Source organism: Papio anubis, chromosome 4 (genome assembly GCF_008728515.1).
Source record: "Papio anubis isolate 15944 chromosome 4, Panubis1.0, whole genome shotgun sequence".
Classification (NCBI taxonomy): domain Eukaryota; kingdom Metazoa; phylum Chordata; class Mammalia; order Primates; family Cercopithecidae; genus Papio; species Papio anubis.
In genome coordinates, this window is record NC_044979.1 from 81,468,339 (window position 1) to 81,486,690 (window position 18,352).

At 36.0% G+C, this 18,352-nt stretch overlaps 1 protein-coding gene across 3 annotated transcripts in view; it reads right to left on the reverse strand.

Annotated features, from left to right (window-relative positions):
- The window catches only part of THSD7A (thrombospondin type 1 domain containing 7A), a 513,627-nt gene that overhangs the window by 121,460 nt on the left and 373,815 nt on the right, over positions 1-18,352 (reverse strand). For all 3 annotated transcript variants that reach the window (XM_017956915.3, XM_017956916.3, XM_017956917.3), the window contains exons 7-8: positions 11,056-11,250; positions 142-376 (exon numbers count right to left, since the gene is read on the reverse strand). In XM_017956915.3, coding sequence (XP_017812404.2) covers positions 142-376; positions 11,056-11,250 — 430 coding nt within the window. The remainder of the gene's footprint in view (positions 1-141; positions 377-11,055; positions 11,251-18,352) is intronic.

Below are 18,352 nucleotides of genomic sequence, written 5' to 3' on the forward strand. Positions count from 1 at the left end.
CTTTCAAAACAAACAAATCTTTCTCTTGAGGATAGGTATGACAAGCATCAAAATGTTCCATTTCATGGAGCTAGTGACGCCTGAGCCAATCCTCTGCATAGTTGGCTACATGATTTACTGTTGTCATTCTAAAGCTCTTACTTTTTGGGTCCCACTTGGCCCACATTGACTCGCACACAGATGACTTTTCTTGTTTGCATGCCCACAGAGCAGGAGGCCTCCCCATTCCAAGTTGTAGTTGTGTTGAAGGACGATACTGAGGTGTCCTCAATGCACTGACCCCAGGGACCAGTTTGCCAGTGGTATACCGTGCAAGGATGCTCGTTACAGCTTCGTACCTCTTGCAAAGCACTGCTATTCGGACAGCGAATTCCACCTAAAAAAATGGACAATGATAGCAGATTAGATACAGTGCCAACAGGAACCTTACCATTCTCTGTTCTTTGGAATTAACATGGCTGACAAGAACAATATCTGCCACTTATTTGGCACACAGCTGCACTGCTAGGGAAGCAAATTACGTGTTAATCTTACCTCAGTTGGCATGCTCTGGCTTAAAATATAAACTCTGTAGTTACATGATACTTTCTTTAGGGGTCTATGGAAGACCTTAAAGAAAGAGGCTGTTGCCCTCCAGAGAAAGTGAAAATAAGATAAAACAAGGCCCATGTCATTGCTGACCAGGAGAAACATGGGTACTGAGACTTTGTGGATGGAGAAAATGAAGTGTATTTTCAAATGTTACTACCCAAGTTGCAAGTCTTAGTTACAGTTTTTGAAATGCTGCTTAATTTAATGTATTAGGTTTTAGGGTGATTAGAAACAGGGATATTAACATGGAATGATACTTCATGATGCTCCAGAGCGTTACTGGGAAGGTCACTGAGTAACAATATCATATTTCTTCAAGTCTAAGTTGTATTGACTGTGCAATACACCATCATTTTACATGTCCCAAAGAAAAAGAAATGGCTGCAAATTAAACTATGATAATTCTTTCTGATCTACTTCAATTTATATTGTATGCTTATTGAAATAGCTTTATATGGGTTAGTTTTAAATATTGTTCTTTTACATACATTAAAGGGAAAGGTATTTCTAAAACTTATTTACATTCAGAATCCAAATCTTTCAAGTCAATTTTTAATTCACACCCACTGAAGTCTGTATTCTCCTCCTATTCAGTATCAGCTTCTGTGATGTCAAAAGTGCCAGCGATGTACGGTTTCTTAAAAAAGTGTTCTCCCCTTTTGTCTCCAGAATTGTCTTCCAGGATGCTGATATGCATCTCTAAATTTTGATGTTGTAGCATTTTTAATTGCCCCAGAAGGTGTCAATGAGAGTTTTAAGCAAGCAACTGGGATTTATTTTCTTTCCTCAAATGGTCCTAGCAGTTTTTTTTTTTTGCAGAAGCATCATGGAATTGCTCCACCAGGAATAACAACAAAGTTCACATGTACGAGCAGTGATGACTATGCCATAACTGTTGCTTGGCCACAGAGGTTTTAAAATGATTCCAATGTGAGATGCAATTATTCCAGAGATGTTACAGGGTAAAACAGATGCATCTTGTAATTAATAGTATATGGTATAAGAGTTATTCTGGACTTTTAAAAAATGTGGTGGCCCCATTGTAAGTATTTTGTAGGTGGCATTTTATTTTACATTCACAACTGTTCTATGAGCTAAAAATCATTAAATGGATGAACCCAAACAGCTTACATGATGTGACCATAGTGACAATGAGGAATTTATGGAGGCCAATTTGTTGACTCTGTGCTATTTCTGATGACAATTATGAAAACAAAAATTCTTACGTTGTTAAAAGCAGGATGTTAGAAGAATTTACTGCTCACTTTATTGACAGTTTGTTCTGTGGGAACTTACGCAGCCTCTGGACTTCATCTTAGAATATAAAAGAACTAGTTGTAAAAAAAAAAAGAACTGGTGGAATGGTGGGAACCCTGAGTGCTCCTCACAAATATTTGCAATACAGGAAATAGAGGAAATGTTGAAAATAATAAGAGGTGGGCTTTAGATTTTAGAAAAGCAGGCTTCGTAAAGTTAAAAATGAGTAAGAAAAGGCAATTCAGTAGCGAGTGACCCTAACATGGAAGATGGCTCAAGAAGTGAGATTTGGATACAAATCAAACATAAAGCCATGGGCCACAGCCTGAGCTGATCTTCCAGTGTCACTTCCCTTATGATTAAAGACATCCCTTTATTCAGCAAATAAATCAGTAGAAAGTCTATGCGAGAATCCAACTTCAATTTAGAATCATTTATGCAGTGTTGAACATAGACTCAACATCAGAATAACCTGCATTAACTCAACTGCAATTTAGAATCATTTATGCAGTGTTGAACATAGACTCAACATCAGAACAACCTGCATTAAACAGCATTTCATTAATGTTCTCTGCTTCATGATGGTGGAAACTCTGCCACAGTTCATATCCTATCCTCTGTCACACAGCTCTGTGACCCTGGAAGCCTCCACAAAGGAGTTTAGGATTTGAATAGAAATGAATCCTAAAACATTCTAACTGGGCTGGGGAGAATAAGTAAGCTCTCCTATTACCCATTCTTCAAAGTGCTAGATTTATCCAATCTTAACTCTCAGACAAGCTAATTATAGACATAATATATGTGTATATTTTTGTATAATTATTTTAATAATGTCTTTATATTTAATAGTAAAAGTACTGATCTTGCACAAAGAATATGCTTCTTGATTTACCTTATTTTCTCCGTGATTATTAAGTATGCTGTTTAAAATGTGATCTTAAAACTTCAGATTGTTTTTGACATTGGAATTGACTGGCTTTGAAATAAAATAAGAAAAAAACTTTCACAACATCAGTATAAAGTGTTGAGGAACTGCGAGATAGTGGTTAAGTTTAGAGACATAAAGGTTATTTATTTTCTTGCCCCAATGCACATTAAAGATACATCAGCAGTTTTGGTCTAATGTCAGGATACTTGCACAAATAAGCCCCAATGTGGTCTTAATTATAAAAAGAAGATAGCAATTTTGAAAGTATGGTTTGTAGTAATTAGTCATTGAAGCAGCATCATGTTGTTTGGGGGATAATTTTATGGTAGAAAAGTTGATAGGTATAATATTGAATTTATCTATTATTTACAGAAAGATGTAATTCCAGCCTTCTGGGAATATTTTCATAGTATCGGGGAAATTATAAAATGTGACTTATGACAAAATTAGTCATAATTTTAAAAATCCTCTTACATCAAAAAGTATGTTTTATACTAATACCACTATTTAGATTTTCTATTATTCCATCAAAGGGAATAATGTTATAAGGCTTTGATAAAATTCTGCTATGTAAATAAACTCCTGTGGTTATATAAAAAACCTGTCATTCTGTGAAACTTCTTAGAAATAAAAAAGTGACTTTTCCTCCCCACATCAAGTTAATAAAAGCTTTTTTAGGAGGCATTTGAATAGAGCTATGATGTTTCTGGTTCTGGTATTTATGTCCTTACAATTTAGATGATAAATTTTTTAAAAAGAACCTTGTTTAAAACAATAATTAAATACATGCAATATTTATGTGAGATGCTTCAAGGGATACTTACAGGGGTTAAAAATAGTTCCTGCTACACTCAAGGATCTCATAATATAATGGGGAAAAGTAGTAGGGGAGATAAGACAAGCATACAAATGAGTATAATTCTAGATGGAAAGAAAAAATTATATGGTGGGGTATTTAGTATAACTGGGATTCAAAGAGTACAATTTCACTACATTTCGGAGTCTGAAAAATGCCTGAGATTGAAAGATGCACTCAGAAAAGTTTTGAAGGAGTAGGATTTCAATAAGCAGAATTCTGGGAAGGGAAAGAAGGAAAAGACTATAGTATCTAAGTAGAAAAATAAATAAACAGAAGCAAAGGTATGCAGGCAGGTGTGACCTTGGGAATTAACAATATTGACGTAGTCAATTGGAGTGTAGAGTTCACATCAGAAAGTAATTGGCGACAAGAATAAGTAGCCTAGGCTTATGTTATAAAGAAGCTATTAGTGTGAAGAGTACTATTATCATGGTACTATAAATTATACTTTTAAGGTGCTTCTAACTTTTCCTGCCACTGTAGCCTGAATTCCTTTGATGGCAGACCACTGCTGGGTGAAAAGTGCATTGGCAAGGATATGCTTTGGGGGTACTGAATTGGAACAGCATTAGCTGTGGGGTACCTCAGGAGATTCTGCTGTAGCACAGTCCCATCCCCCAGGTTTTCTTTGCAGAAACAGGCAGAAGACTGTCTAATGTGCAGCCTGCATAAATCCTGTTTGACGGTCAAGTAGTGACAGATTGAAGCAGAACTCTCTTTTCAAGGTCAATGGTGGGAGAATGGGGAAGTGATAGTAATTACTTAGAAATCAGAGTTATGAGTACACATATATACGCATACATACAATGAATCTGGTGTTCTTCAAATTTTTCTAGGTAATATGGGTACTACCTGGTTACTACAGTTAAAATCACTTAGCTATAAAAATTGAACAAGTTAAATAAAAATACTCTTCTCAATGTTCTGCATTGTAAAATATGACTTCTGAAGACTATTAATTATTTGAGAAAAAATGACAATTTATTTCAATCTGCATCTATTCTCTGCTTGTATAAGACAGGTATAAAGACATTACTATTTGGTTGATGAAGTTCTATCAGGTAATATTAAACTTAACAAAAATAAATATTCTTTCCTTTTTTAAATTTATTATTATTATACTTTAAGTTGTAGGGTACATGTGCATAACGTGCAGGTTTGTTACATATGTATACTTGTGCCATGTTGCTGTGCTGCACCCATCAACTCGTCATTTACATCAGGTATAACTCCCAATGCAATCCCTCCCCCCTCCCCCCTCCCCATGATAGGCCCCGGTGTGTGATGTTCCCCTTCCTGAGTCCAAGTGATCTCATTGTTCAGTTCCCACCTATGAGTGAGAACATGCGGTGTTTGGTTTTCTGTTCTTGTGATAGTTTGCTAAGAATGATGGTTTCCAGCTGCATCCATGTCCCTACAAAGGACACAAACTCATCCTTTTTTATGGCTGCATAGTATTCCATGGTGTATATGTGCCACATTTTCTTAATCCAATCTGTCACTGATGGACATTTGGGTTGATTCCAAGTCTTTGCTATTGTGAATAGTGCTGCAATAAACATACGTGTGCATGTGTCTTTATAGCAGCATAATTTATAATCCCATGAATTCTTTCCTTTTTTTGTTCTGTAAGAATAATTAACTATATCATGAGAATTAACAGAAATTGTTATACCCAGTGGGAAATATTTTAAAAGATAACCTTTTCCTTTTTACATGAAGTTTGTTAGGATCTACAATACAGGTTCAAAAAATTGAGAAAGCTAAAAATCTAACATTAATTTTTAATTTTTTGTTCAAATTCAACTTGCTATTTATATTAAAAAATATGCCAGACGTAAGTATTAAAAGGTTGCCTCCCTTTAGAATTTCCTAACATAACTTTAAAACATTTTTTGAGACAACTCCTACAGTTTAGACAATATTTACATGTTAAGGTAAGAACATTAAAAAGTGAATTGCCAATTTTATTTAATCAGAAGTCAAGCCTCTCGAAGATACACACACACACACACACACACTTTTTTTTTTAAGTGTAAAGAACTAATTTTACCTTCTCCAGTACATTAACTATCACCAGTTGCCAGTACTTGTGATTTGGTTTCCAAATGACATTTCAGTAATTAGCATTTTATGACAAATTTTGTATACTGATAATAGGTTATATAATGTTACTCAAGATGGTATAGAAAGCGCCAGGAATGGTGGCTCATGCCTGTAATTCCAGAACTTTGGGAGGCCAAGGTGGGCGGATTGCTTGAGCTCAGGAGTTTGAGACCACCCTGGGTAGCACGGTGAAACCCAGTCTCTACTAAAATACAAAAAATTAGCCAGGCATGGTGGTGCACTGTAATCCCAGCTACTCAGGAGGCTGAGGCGGGAGAATTGCTCGAGCCTGGGAGGTGGAGGTTGCAGTGAGCCAAGATCGGGCCACTGCACTCCAGCCTGGGCAACAGAGAGATTCTACCTCAAAAAAATTATACAAATTTGTTTCCTTTTCATGTTTAATTTCGAACCAATCTCAAAATTACAGTGAAATTAAAAGTATGATATAAATAATTTTCTTTTCCTGGACCATTTGGAAAAAGATGAGAAGATGTCCATCACCCTAAGTATGTTAGTGCGTGCTTTCCATGATCAAGAGCATCCTCCTACACATAAGCAATTCAATATTCAAAATCCAAAAATCAGAATATAAACAGATAAGTTATTACCATTGAGTCCCCAGACCCCATTCAAGTTTGCCAGCTGTCCCAAAATGTCCTTTATGGCAAAATGATTCAGTTCAGAATCACGCATTACATTTAGATGTCACACTTCTTTAGTCTCCTTAAATCTAGAACAGTTTTTCAATCGTTGCTTTTCATGGCTTAGACACTTTGGAAGATTAAAGATTATTTTGTACAATGTCTTTCAATTAGATTTTATCTGATGTTTCCTCATGAATAGATTCTATATATGCATCTTTGACAGAGTTATCACTGAAGTGATGCCATATTCTCATTATATCACACTGAGGACACAAGATTTCGGTTTGCTTCATTATTGATAATGCTAACTTTGGTCGCTATATTAAGGGGGGTGTCTGTCAGACTTTATTAGGGAAATATTTGAGACTATGTAAATACAATGCTTTTAATGAGATTCAATTCATTTATTTATTTATATAAAGTGTGGATCCATGGTTTCCTATTTAACGGTCTGTTAGTATTATTATTTTGTTACTAAAATTGTTTGCATACGTGGTCAGTGGGAGAACATTCAACTTGGCTTCTGTGGCCTTTTGACATCCTCTTTACTTTCTACCACAAGATCCTCCTGGCCCATCTTGTACTTCTTCTATCGCAGCTGTGGAATCAGCCATTTCTCAGTTCCCCTTGTTCCTTTTATTAGAGAAAAGTATAAGAAATCAAGATCTGACTGCTGCATCTACTTACTGCTGTTGAGGTCTTGCTGCTCTCAGGTCTTTTCAGTGAGTGAGGCTAATATATGTATATATGTATATAATATGTATTTATATTTGCACACTTACATTGATGTTTGATCTATATTTATCTTAACAAATTGAACACCATGAATTCAAATAAATTAATAACATCCAATTCCAATGCTGTACCACAGAGTGTATTAGTTTTCTTTGCTAACATATTTGCGACTCTCTTCTCCAGCAATAAAAAAACCTGACTCTTATTATGTTAAATACATGTACTTATTTTGTCAATTCCCTCTCACCCCACACTCCATCTCCCATTGTCATCTCCATGGCTATACCCACAAGATATCTTCCTCACTCTGCTCATGATCTGACATCCTACATGAGGCCACCCACATGACAGAAACCCTCCTCAACTGTGTCTGGTTGTGACACCCCACACTGGGCTGGCCGCCTTGATTCTGGGATTCTCTCTTGACCCTGCTATGTTCTGACATCCAGTACTGAGTCACTCTTCTATCGTCTCATACAACCCATGTGCCCCCTGTCCTTCACCCTGCTCAGTGGCTCTGAAACTGCATGCCAGGTCACCTCTTTTCCCATTTTGGTTGCTCCTCACCCAGTTGGGCTCTGACAGCCCACTCTAGATCACTGCAGACCTCCCATCTGCTGACACAGATGCCCAGCTGCTTGGCTTTGCCAAATGGCTTTTTGGATAGAATTGTTCAGGAAAGGAGAAAAAGAGCCTAGCAATAAAAGGAAGTGAAGGAAAGAAAAAGAAAAAGGAAAGGAAAGAAGTACAGTATGAGGAAGAGAAAGTGCCATTCTATCATTCTGTCATTCATTTAAGAGGGACAAAAAGAATTCTAACATTTTCACGATGGAGAGCCCTGTTTTATCTGCTGGATTGGGGCCATATAGAATAGTTATTTATCGTATATCTATGGATATATATATATATATACACACACACACGCACACACACACACATATATACACATATATACACACTGATACACAATAAGAACACTGAGTGAATCAGGGAAAAGAGTACTAGCCAATACTCCTCTCGTTTTAGCACATAGTAGGATTATATTTCCCTCATTCTCCTTGAAGTTAGGCATAGTTATACAACTTGCATTAACAATCAAACATGAGAAATGACAATCACTCTTGTGGATTGTGGAACCAGGTCTTCGTATGGTGATGCAATGTTGTGACATTTCATGAAGGACAAACTGCTCTGGAGAGTTACCCAAAACTGTAGCTAAATTTCCATGAGGAAGAAATAAATAAAACTTTGTTCTTTTAAGGTCCTGAATGTCTGCGTTGTCCATTACTGAAGCACAACCTAGTCTATCCTTATTAATTACAAGGAGTTATCTAACCTTCAGTATTGCTTAATGGTGGCATTCTGATTAAGGAAAATGAAAGTATAGGTTGGAGCATTTATTGCATAAATCCAGAACTACATTTCACATGGACTTGTCCTATGTATTATTTCCCTAGAAAACCATCTAATTTCTTGTCTAAACACTCCATATATCGTTTCTCAAATGTGGCACTTTCCTTTAAAGTTGTCACAGTCAAGTATCTGATCCACAGAAATTTAAGAACACTTATGACACAAAGCACTAATTCTTGAGGAATAATAGAAAGACATACTTTTGTGTAGAATTACAAAGGGTTATGTAAGTGGCAGGGAAACATATTTTAAAATTTCCTGCAGATGCTGTTCCTAAATCATTAAAAATAGTTCAGAATCAGGAAAGATTTTAAGAGAAAATGTGTTTCAGTGTCCAACAAATAATAGGTACTAAATAGGCTTTGAAATCTAAATTTCATATAATTATACCAGCTTTTATAAATGTTATTAACAGAGGTAAATAGCAGCAGAGACAAATAGCATTGACAGAATTTCTTTTATGGCTTCTATTTAAAATTATGTTTTACAATAATGTATTATGTATTTCAAAATAGCTAGAAGAGAGGATTCTCTATGCCCTTGCTAAAAGAAACGATAAATGTCTGAGGTGATGGATATGCTAATTACTCTGATTTGATTACAAAATTTATCCATATATTGATACATCACACTGCACCCTATAAATATATACAATTATTACATATCAATTAAAACAAAACTATAGGAAATGCAGTTATGTTTTGAATTAATGCCCTTGTGATTTACTATATAAACATCTATAACTTTCCAGCATGGCTTATTTATAACGCAACCACTAAACTTAATTAAAAACTATCAAAGCCCTACCCTTTCAAACTAAGTGGATGATACATATCAAAGAGCAATCACAAATTTCTGCCTTTAAAACATTTCATGACCTTTCAGTGTGAAGCAACATGTCTATAGGAATAATGATCTGGTGAGTTCTGCAAGCATGACAAAATCCTTGCCATGTGACTCGGGGGTGAAAAGTCACTCATTAATAGTCACACAGCAAGTATCTGCAGAACATAATGAATTTATAGGAAGCAGGGTGACCACAGATCTAATTTTAATGAAGCCCAAGACATAATCTGAGCTGATAGAGTTTGAAGTCTGCCTACAATCTTCACAAGGTTAGAGTCATTGTTTGACAACACAAGAAATATAATTTTCTTTGTAAAAGGTTCTATTTTTTAATAGATACATTTTTTTGTAGCAAAGAGTTAAGTATATATTAAGATGGTAGGAAAAAGTTTTTGAACACTGTAAAGTACATTCTAAAACTTCACACTGGTTGGCTTTTTTGCATGTAAAATGTTTGTTTTACTCATGTAACACTCACGTGCAAAGGCCAAGGTAGTTATATGTTTATGTAGTTATTACACACACAGATAGCAAATTTGACTAAGAACACTGTGTTTCTATCACTAAAATACTTCATAAAGAGAAAAATAGAAAAAGGCATAGGCAACACAAAACTCCCCTGCAAATCGATAATTTGGGGAAAACATAAATGTTATGCATATTACAAATAATTACGTATTAGTGCTAAATGTGAACAAAGAGTCATTTAGCTTGATAATGTTTAAATGACATACACTTATATTCTTGCTAAAGAACATGCCTTAATGTGAACAAATTTGATTTACTTTTATGCTTTTCTCACTCCTGTGTTATTTTTCAGAATGACAAGATTAAGTATGACATTATATCACCCAGTCACACAGAGGCCAAATTAGCATTTGGATATCATCTTGAGAGACAATTACCAAGAGCCTTGTATTTCTTGGCAATAAAGCTTGCAAGTGAGGTCTGAATATGTGACAAACATGCTTTATTCACTCTATAGGGTGAAGTGATTTAGGAGCAACATATTTTAAAAATGAACAAAATTTACATATGAGATTTCTGGATCTCAGAGCCTATGTTCAAGAAACCGAAAGAAACTGAAAACTCATGCAATTTTCAGTTGAACACTAGCTATTCTTGTGGTGATTTTAAATAAACTTTATTATTAGACATATATACTTATTTATGAGAAGGTAGAATTTGATTTCAAAGGATAAAACTGACTTCTGAAATTCATAAAAAACAAAGAAATACCTGGAATTTTGGGAGCCATTTTCAGACCGTTTTAAAGGCTTAACACTTTGGCTTACAAAGATCTCTAATGACTGGGAGGCTGGGAAAAAGCAAAATGAGTTCACTTTTAAAAGTCTTTCCTCCTTGTGCCTTGTTGGTGTGCTGCACCCATAAGTATACATATGTAACAAACCTGCACGTTATGCACATGTACCCTACAACTTACAGTATAATAATAATAAATAAATTAAAAAAAAAAAAGTCTTTCCTCCTTTGTTAGAGATCCATTTTCAAGATTAACTTTGGGGGACAGAATCAAATTGCTCAACACATCAACAGATATGGCTGGATTTTTGGCAGTTGATTTTCAGAGAATATCATCTTATCCAGGCTACACAAAAAAGACGCACACTAACTTCTGAAACGAACCTAGATGGCGTCTGAAGCTGGAGACTCACCTTCTTCACCCGCATAGGCCAGAATGGATCGTGCTCGTATCTGCTTCCCTTCTGTGGTTTTCCCTGAGCAGGTGTGTGAGCAGGAGGACCACGTAGACCACGTGCTGAGCACACAGTCTTTTGGGCATGGGGCATCGCAGGCCACAGGGATGGGAAAGATGGCATCTCTGCACAGCTGTCTGTCAACTTCTTCTCCTGGGGAAGACATGACCATCAACGACTATTATTGTTAAATCAATAAAATGAGCAATTGAAACCGGATAGGCACCCACATAAGTTACATTATCTTTTTTAAAAAAACAAAGCCAAAAGAGAAATTGCCTACTATAGCCAGATGTTAATAGAACACCAGGAACAAGCATATATACACTCACAACCCTAAATGAGGCTTCATTATCAGGCACATACGTGGGTAGATCAAGCACATTGCTGAGAGGATTCTTATGTCACAGATACCTGTCCATTAAGTATTCATTTTTATACTTGTACTATTAAGTTGTAACGATGAGCATCAACAAAGCATGTCCCCTATTTCTTTCTTTTTTGGAGATGAGCTGTGATTTACAAATAATGACTCTACCCATAGCCTCTATCATATGTTTTTATGAACCAACTAATAGGTGTCTATTTACAAACTCTCTTATGTCTCTCGGAGTAGTTATTTTCATACAATTGGCAACCTTTTTCTTTCATAAAAAATTGTGAGTTGGAAATAGGAAATGTAAATGATGGGATAACAGTATAAAGTCACTGTTTAAGGTGATCCCAATTGGAGAGGGAGGGAAACAAGACAAAACAAGTGGCAGAAGTAATATAGTGTCACTCCAGCGCTTAATATTTTTCTTAGTTTCCTTTTTCTCTTAAGATAAAGGCCAGATTTTCAAAAGTTTATAAGACCTCAAATGACCTGGCTCTGTTTTTCTTCCTAGCCTCATCTCACTCCACTCCCTCATTTTGCCTTGACACCCCAAAATTGACACTTATTTAGTATTTGCTGAATGAGTGAAATGAGATACATAAAAGGCCAATGAGAAAGAAAACATTGTTGCTGTTAATAAATGCCAAAAACAACCAACAGAAAAACAGGGTAGGAGAAAAAGTCTGAACTCTGTGGTTTAGATGATTAATACAGGTGGTTAACGAGGTCAATGGAACAGAACAGAATGAAATGATACACAATCAAACAAAAATTAACCTGCTATTTTGCCACAGAATATAATCACAATACTGCATGAATATATAAAAATTGTGTGCCTCGCATTAGGCATTCAGGTGAGAAAGGGTGACTCACCTTGCCATTCCTTGGCTACTGAACAAAATACTCCAACCTGTTTCTCACTCGGGGAGTTAGCAGCACCATTTTAACGTATGCTCCTTTATTCATATATATTAAAAACAAGACAGAAAATCAGAGTCAATTGGAAATGCTCTAACATGTTAACAGCTACTAGCTCGCAGAGACTTTAATCATGAGACAAAATCAGAAGTCAATTGGAATGCACCTATGTGTTAATAGGTACTACACTGCAAGGCCTTAAATCATTAGACTTACTCACTAGTAAGTAAGGAGGCTCATTAAAATTGCAATTGAGTAAACATTATATTATTCATTCTTATTTAGCTACTGTAATCTCTGGGAGCTCTTAAATTTTGTTTTTATTGGCGTTGGGGTTTGGCATGTATCCCAATAAAACAGTGTACTAAACAGATAGTAGATATATAGGTAGGTAGGTAGAGTATGAAAATCATTATGGCATAAGGCATTTAATATCTTACACTTGACATAATAATGATGAGTCTTTTTTTCTACTAGGCTTTTTCTTAGTGCAAGGGGTGCTTTCTTATATCTTATTTTCTTCACTGCTGTCTTTTATAGTGCCATCTACCGTCTCTCACTATTGTTTCCAATATTCTGTGGAAAGCAAGAAAAGTTTGGGGCTGCAGTCTATAGCTAACAAAAGTTATATTTTTATGTCTCCTCTAGTAGTTACCCAATCTTTTCTATTCAGATTTTTTTCTCTTATATTTATTTATTTACTTTTTCTGACACGGAGTCTCTGTCTCTCAGGCTGGAGTGCAGTGGTGCGATCGGGTCTCACTGCAAGCTCCGCCTCCCGGGTTCACACCATTCTCCTGCCTCAGCCTCCTGAGTAGCTGGGACTACAGGCGCCCACCACCATGCCTGGCTAATTTTTTGTATTTTTAGTAGAGATGGGGTTTCACTGCGTTAGCCAGGACGGTCTCGATCTCCTGACCTCATGATCCGCTCGCCTCCCAAAGTGCTGAGATTACAGGTGTGAGCCACCACGCCTGGCCAGAAAAATATTACTTGTTCTGTAGCAATGGAGAGTTTGCTACAAGGGTGCCATTAGATAAGCTTGCCTGGCATAAGTAATGCATTTTTGTTTGTTGTCATGTAAACCAGTTGCAGTTTTGACCTTTCTTTTAAGTTATGCTTCCCCCCTCTCCCAGTTTGTGTCCCATATCTTATTTTAGCTCTTTTTCAATCACTTGTTCTGCTTAGCCAGGTGTATTTTCCTGTAGGATCATTCCTTCCATCACCTTTAATCCTCTGTGGAGCTGTTAAGACACATCTAAGATCCAACATCTGAGATTTCCCTAATGGTTTTAGAGTGATTTCTGCACCATTCCCACCTCTTCCAGGTATGATCTTGTCCCTTTTTACTGCTCTGATCACTGTCTCACATTTAGGTTGAAGCTTCCAGCCATAATGACTTTTTTCCGTTTCCTCCTGCAAACCAAACCCATTGTTGTTTCAGTAGTTTTGCACTTTCTGTTCACTTTGTATGAAAATTTCAGGTCTTACACAGAAGCCTGTTTCTCAACATTTAGGTTTCAGTTCAATTTTCTCCTTCCTCGAGAAGACTTCATTGACCATCCACACTCTCCCAGTCCCTTCAGTTTATTTTCGTTAGACTTTTAATCACCACTAGAACCTATTTTAATTAATTGGTTAATATGTTTATTTTCTGACTACCACTAGACTAAATGAGGGTGTTATCCATATCTGTCTCGTTTGCTACTTTATGCTTAGAACCTAGAATAGTGCCTGACAGGTAGGAAGCACTAAATCATTTTTTGTTAAATAAATATATAAATTTTAAGTTGTGGTAGGAAACAGAATGTTGGTCTAGACAAATAGAGATCTAAGTATGGTATTTCTTGCCATACATTCAAGTACTCTAGGGCCTTGCGAAAGTGTATTCAGCGGACACCAGCATATGCCTCCCCTGGAGTTTGCTGGAAATGCAGCCTCTCAGATTCAACCCACTGAATCACAACCTTAATTTTTTTTTTTTTTTGGTGGAGACAGGGTCTCACTCTGTCGCCCAGGCTCGAGTGCAGTGGTGCGATCTCGGCTCACTGCAACCTCCGCCTCCTGGGGTCAAGCGATTCTCCTGCTTCAGCCTCCCATGTAGCTGGGCCTACAGGTGCACACCACCATGCCTGGCTCATTTTTGTATTTTTAGCAGAGATGGGGTTTCACCACACTGGCCAGGCTGCTCTCGAACTCCTGACCTCATGATCCGCCTGCCTTGGCCTCCCAAAGTGTTGGGATTACAGGCGTGAGCCACTGCACCCCAGCCTCAATCTTCATTCTTAAAAGATCCCCAGGTAATTTCTATGCACATAAAATCTAAGAAACAATGCTCCAGAATTTTTCTCCACTTATTGTCTTCTGGTTTGATTAGAACCAGATTGTCTCTTGACAGGAAGCTATATAAAACGAATTCATCTGGACTTCATACCTAATGGCATTTGCTTCTCTGTGCAGATTCTCTTTATACATCTCTTCATACAGAGTATCCATGACTGAAAACATTTATTCAATGAATAGTTGCTGAATGCCCATCTTCTGTCAGGCACTATGCTAAGAATGTATGAATGTTGTATACATCATCTCAGCTAATTCTCACAATAACCTTTTGACATTGGTATGACTATTTTTACTTTAAAAGAAATTGAGACTCAAAAAGTTAAGTTACCTTTCTCAAATAACAGAAGTTTGACTAAAGGAACATAGATTTGAAATGAGTTCTGACCAATATTCCAATCTGCTTTAGAACTAGATTGGGGTTCTTCTTGGTGGGGAACTGAGGATGCTAAGACAGTGAATAACAGATAAGCCTTTGCTTCCAAAGAAGTCAAGAGACAGGTACTCTCAAGTTGTTTGTCAACATAGTGATACATGATGCCAGTCACACAGTGCTTCATATACAAAGACATGTATCATTGATGAGTCCAGTGTGACATGTTTTGGCTCACAGCCATTGAACAAACAGCAATTGATCTAGGAGAATATGGAATCATTACATTTTTGATTTTGCTTTCAATGAATGCTTTAATCAACTCAGCTAATTGGAACCCTTAGGAGCTGTCCTCTTTTTAAGCTAAATCTTCAGCATTCCAGGCATAAGTCATCTGGGAAACCATAGGCAAATAAAATAAAAAGTTGGGTCAATGGCTATCACAGGCAACTTCATAACTTGTCAATTCCAGCCACTTTTTTAGGCTGTTAATTTTATCTTACTTATAAGGTTAATTGAATCTGACTTATAAGACCTTACTCTACTCTTAAGGTCTTATAAGAGTAGCAGAAAACAATTTCATCTCTTTTCCTCACATTCAATTTTGTTTTGGATATACTTTATTTTGATTGGATAGGAACTGTTTTGCATAACATTACTTCAGAGTATATATAGGAATATATTAAACATGCACATACCTAAATATCAGGTTAATTTATACTCATCGATATAGAGAAATGGAAGTTTTGCTGCTTAGCACTATGGGAATTCCACTTTTTCATATAAGCAGCCCCACAGTTAGTACATATTCATCCACCAGATATCCCTACCATAGAGCTATTTGAGACTTTGATTATCTAAGTGTGCATCCCATTAAATCTGGACAGACACATCTGATTATCACTACTGTGATTTATGTATTTCTATCACTGGTGTAGGTACAAACCAATGCAACTTGTTTTTCTTCATTAGTCTCTCTGAGGACAATTTCTTAGCTAGATTTTGATATTGATGTCATAAACATTTAGAATCCTCCTCATGCTTGCCTTTGTGTATTAATATTAAATATAATATCTTTTTGGCATACATTTACCAACATAAATGGTTTCAAAGGAAGGATTACTTTGCATTTATATAACTTTGTTTTTCTCACCCACAAAGGTCTAGGCATTATAACCAAACCTGCCAAAATACATAAAATTTATAAAACAGACTAAATAAATGAACCATTGTCTACATTTTACAATTTACACCTTACTTTGAGGCCTTAACTGAAGCACATACTGTTTAAACTTATTTGAAATACCCTACAAAAGAGGTTGAGATATAAAATGAAAATGCTCTGGTTTATTTTTGTAAACTCAAAATGAGAGTTAAATGTTTATATTTGTATTCCCCCATTTATCTTTCTTAACAAATGTAACTTTAAGAAAATCTTTTCATAACTTACTATTCTAATAAACTTAAACATGGATTTTGACATTTTAAAGTCACCCCCTATATGTTCCCTTCTTTTTCCTATTTTCATGAATGCCACTACACTCTCATGAGCTCTCCCAAACTATTCCTTTTTATTCTACTGTGTCTCTTATTATCAGGATAAGAGACTAAAACATCTGCTTGAGGTAATTACCATAAAAATTCATGAAGACTACCATAGAAACACAAAATTAGAATTGAGATCAGTGGATAGCCTTTTTTTCCTTGGTAAAACTATATACTGAAAGTTTATTGCATTTATTGTGTTAGAGCCTAAATAAAACATAGAAGATAAACCATGGTTTATCAAGGTTTTTATACTTTCAGTGTTTCAATGGTTTAGGAATTGAGCTAAGAATGCAAAAATTAATACATTAAACATATAATCAACTGCATTTTAATGCAAAGCATACACATATTTGTATTAGTCCATTTCATGCTGCTAATCAAGACATACCCAAGACTGGGTAATTTATAAAGAAAAAGAGGTTTAATGGACTCACAGTTCCACATGACTGCAAAGGTATCACAATCATGGTGGAAGGCAAAGGAGAAGGAAAGGCATGGCTTACATGGTGGCAGGAAAGAGAGCTTATGCAGGGGAACTCCCATTGAAAAAACTACCAGATCTCATGAGACGTATTCACTACCATGACAACAGAATGGGGGAGACTGACATCATTATTTAATCATCTCTACCTGGCCCACCCTTGACATGTGGGGATTATTACAATTCAAGGTGAGATGTGGGTAGTGACACAGCCAAACTATATCAATGTTCTGCCTATTCTCTAAATGCCTCTTGAATTATCCTGATTTTTTAAAAAATCATAGAAATGTCTACCTTTTATGGTTAACAGTCACAATAGTGCTATGTGCAAAGCACCTCCCCTCTAAAACTGAAACTCATCAACATAATGGAATTGAAAGCAGGTAAGCAGAAAGGAGAAACTGAAGCAGAGAGAGACCAGACAAAGAGTCAAGATTAAAAAGCACATTTAGAGAGATCCTATGATTGTAATTTTGAGATTTGATTTCTCTTGCCAGATCTATACAAAATCCAGAGTAACTCCGATAATTATTACTGAGATTTTGATATGCTTTGTGTTCTTCAGAAATTATCTTAAAAATTCATATTGACTTTTGATAGTGATAGTCTTTATTTATATATTTGTTGATAACCATAAAAGTTTACAAAAGAATTAAAGAGGGGAAAAATGGAGTCTCATATTTGCATGGACCTTTCTAGAAAACATTTTCATATAACCATCTTACCTGAACTCCCTAACAATCATAAGGTATGTAGGTTCACAATCACCCTCAGCTTACTGAAGATGACCCATGAATTGAGACTTATGCCTCTTTCTTCACTCTCCTTCTCAAAATGAAGCTACATATTGCTTCATTTTAAACGGAAAGTTACCAAGTCAATTTTAATCCCTGCATTATTTTTGCTGCCATATCCAGGTAGTGAGCCTGATTTTTAAAATCTCGAATCCATTTTCTCTTCCAAATCATTGCACACTTTTCCCTGGGATTCTGTTGTATCTCATTTACCTTGTATCCCAAGGGTGTATTTCTAAAATGTCAGTCTGAATAGTATAGTCTCTCCAATATATATTAGCTAAAACCCAACTTCCTTACCAGAACAAAGAAAATCAAAATCTGTCATTGCCTCATGTTTTCCGTACATTCTATCCGCAGAAAGCTTTCATTTTTCCATGAACTGACATGCTGCTTTTTCACTCCTCTGACATTTGCAAACACTA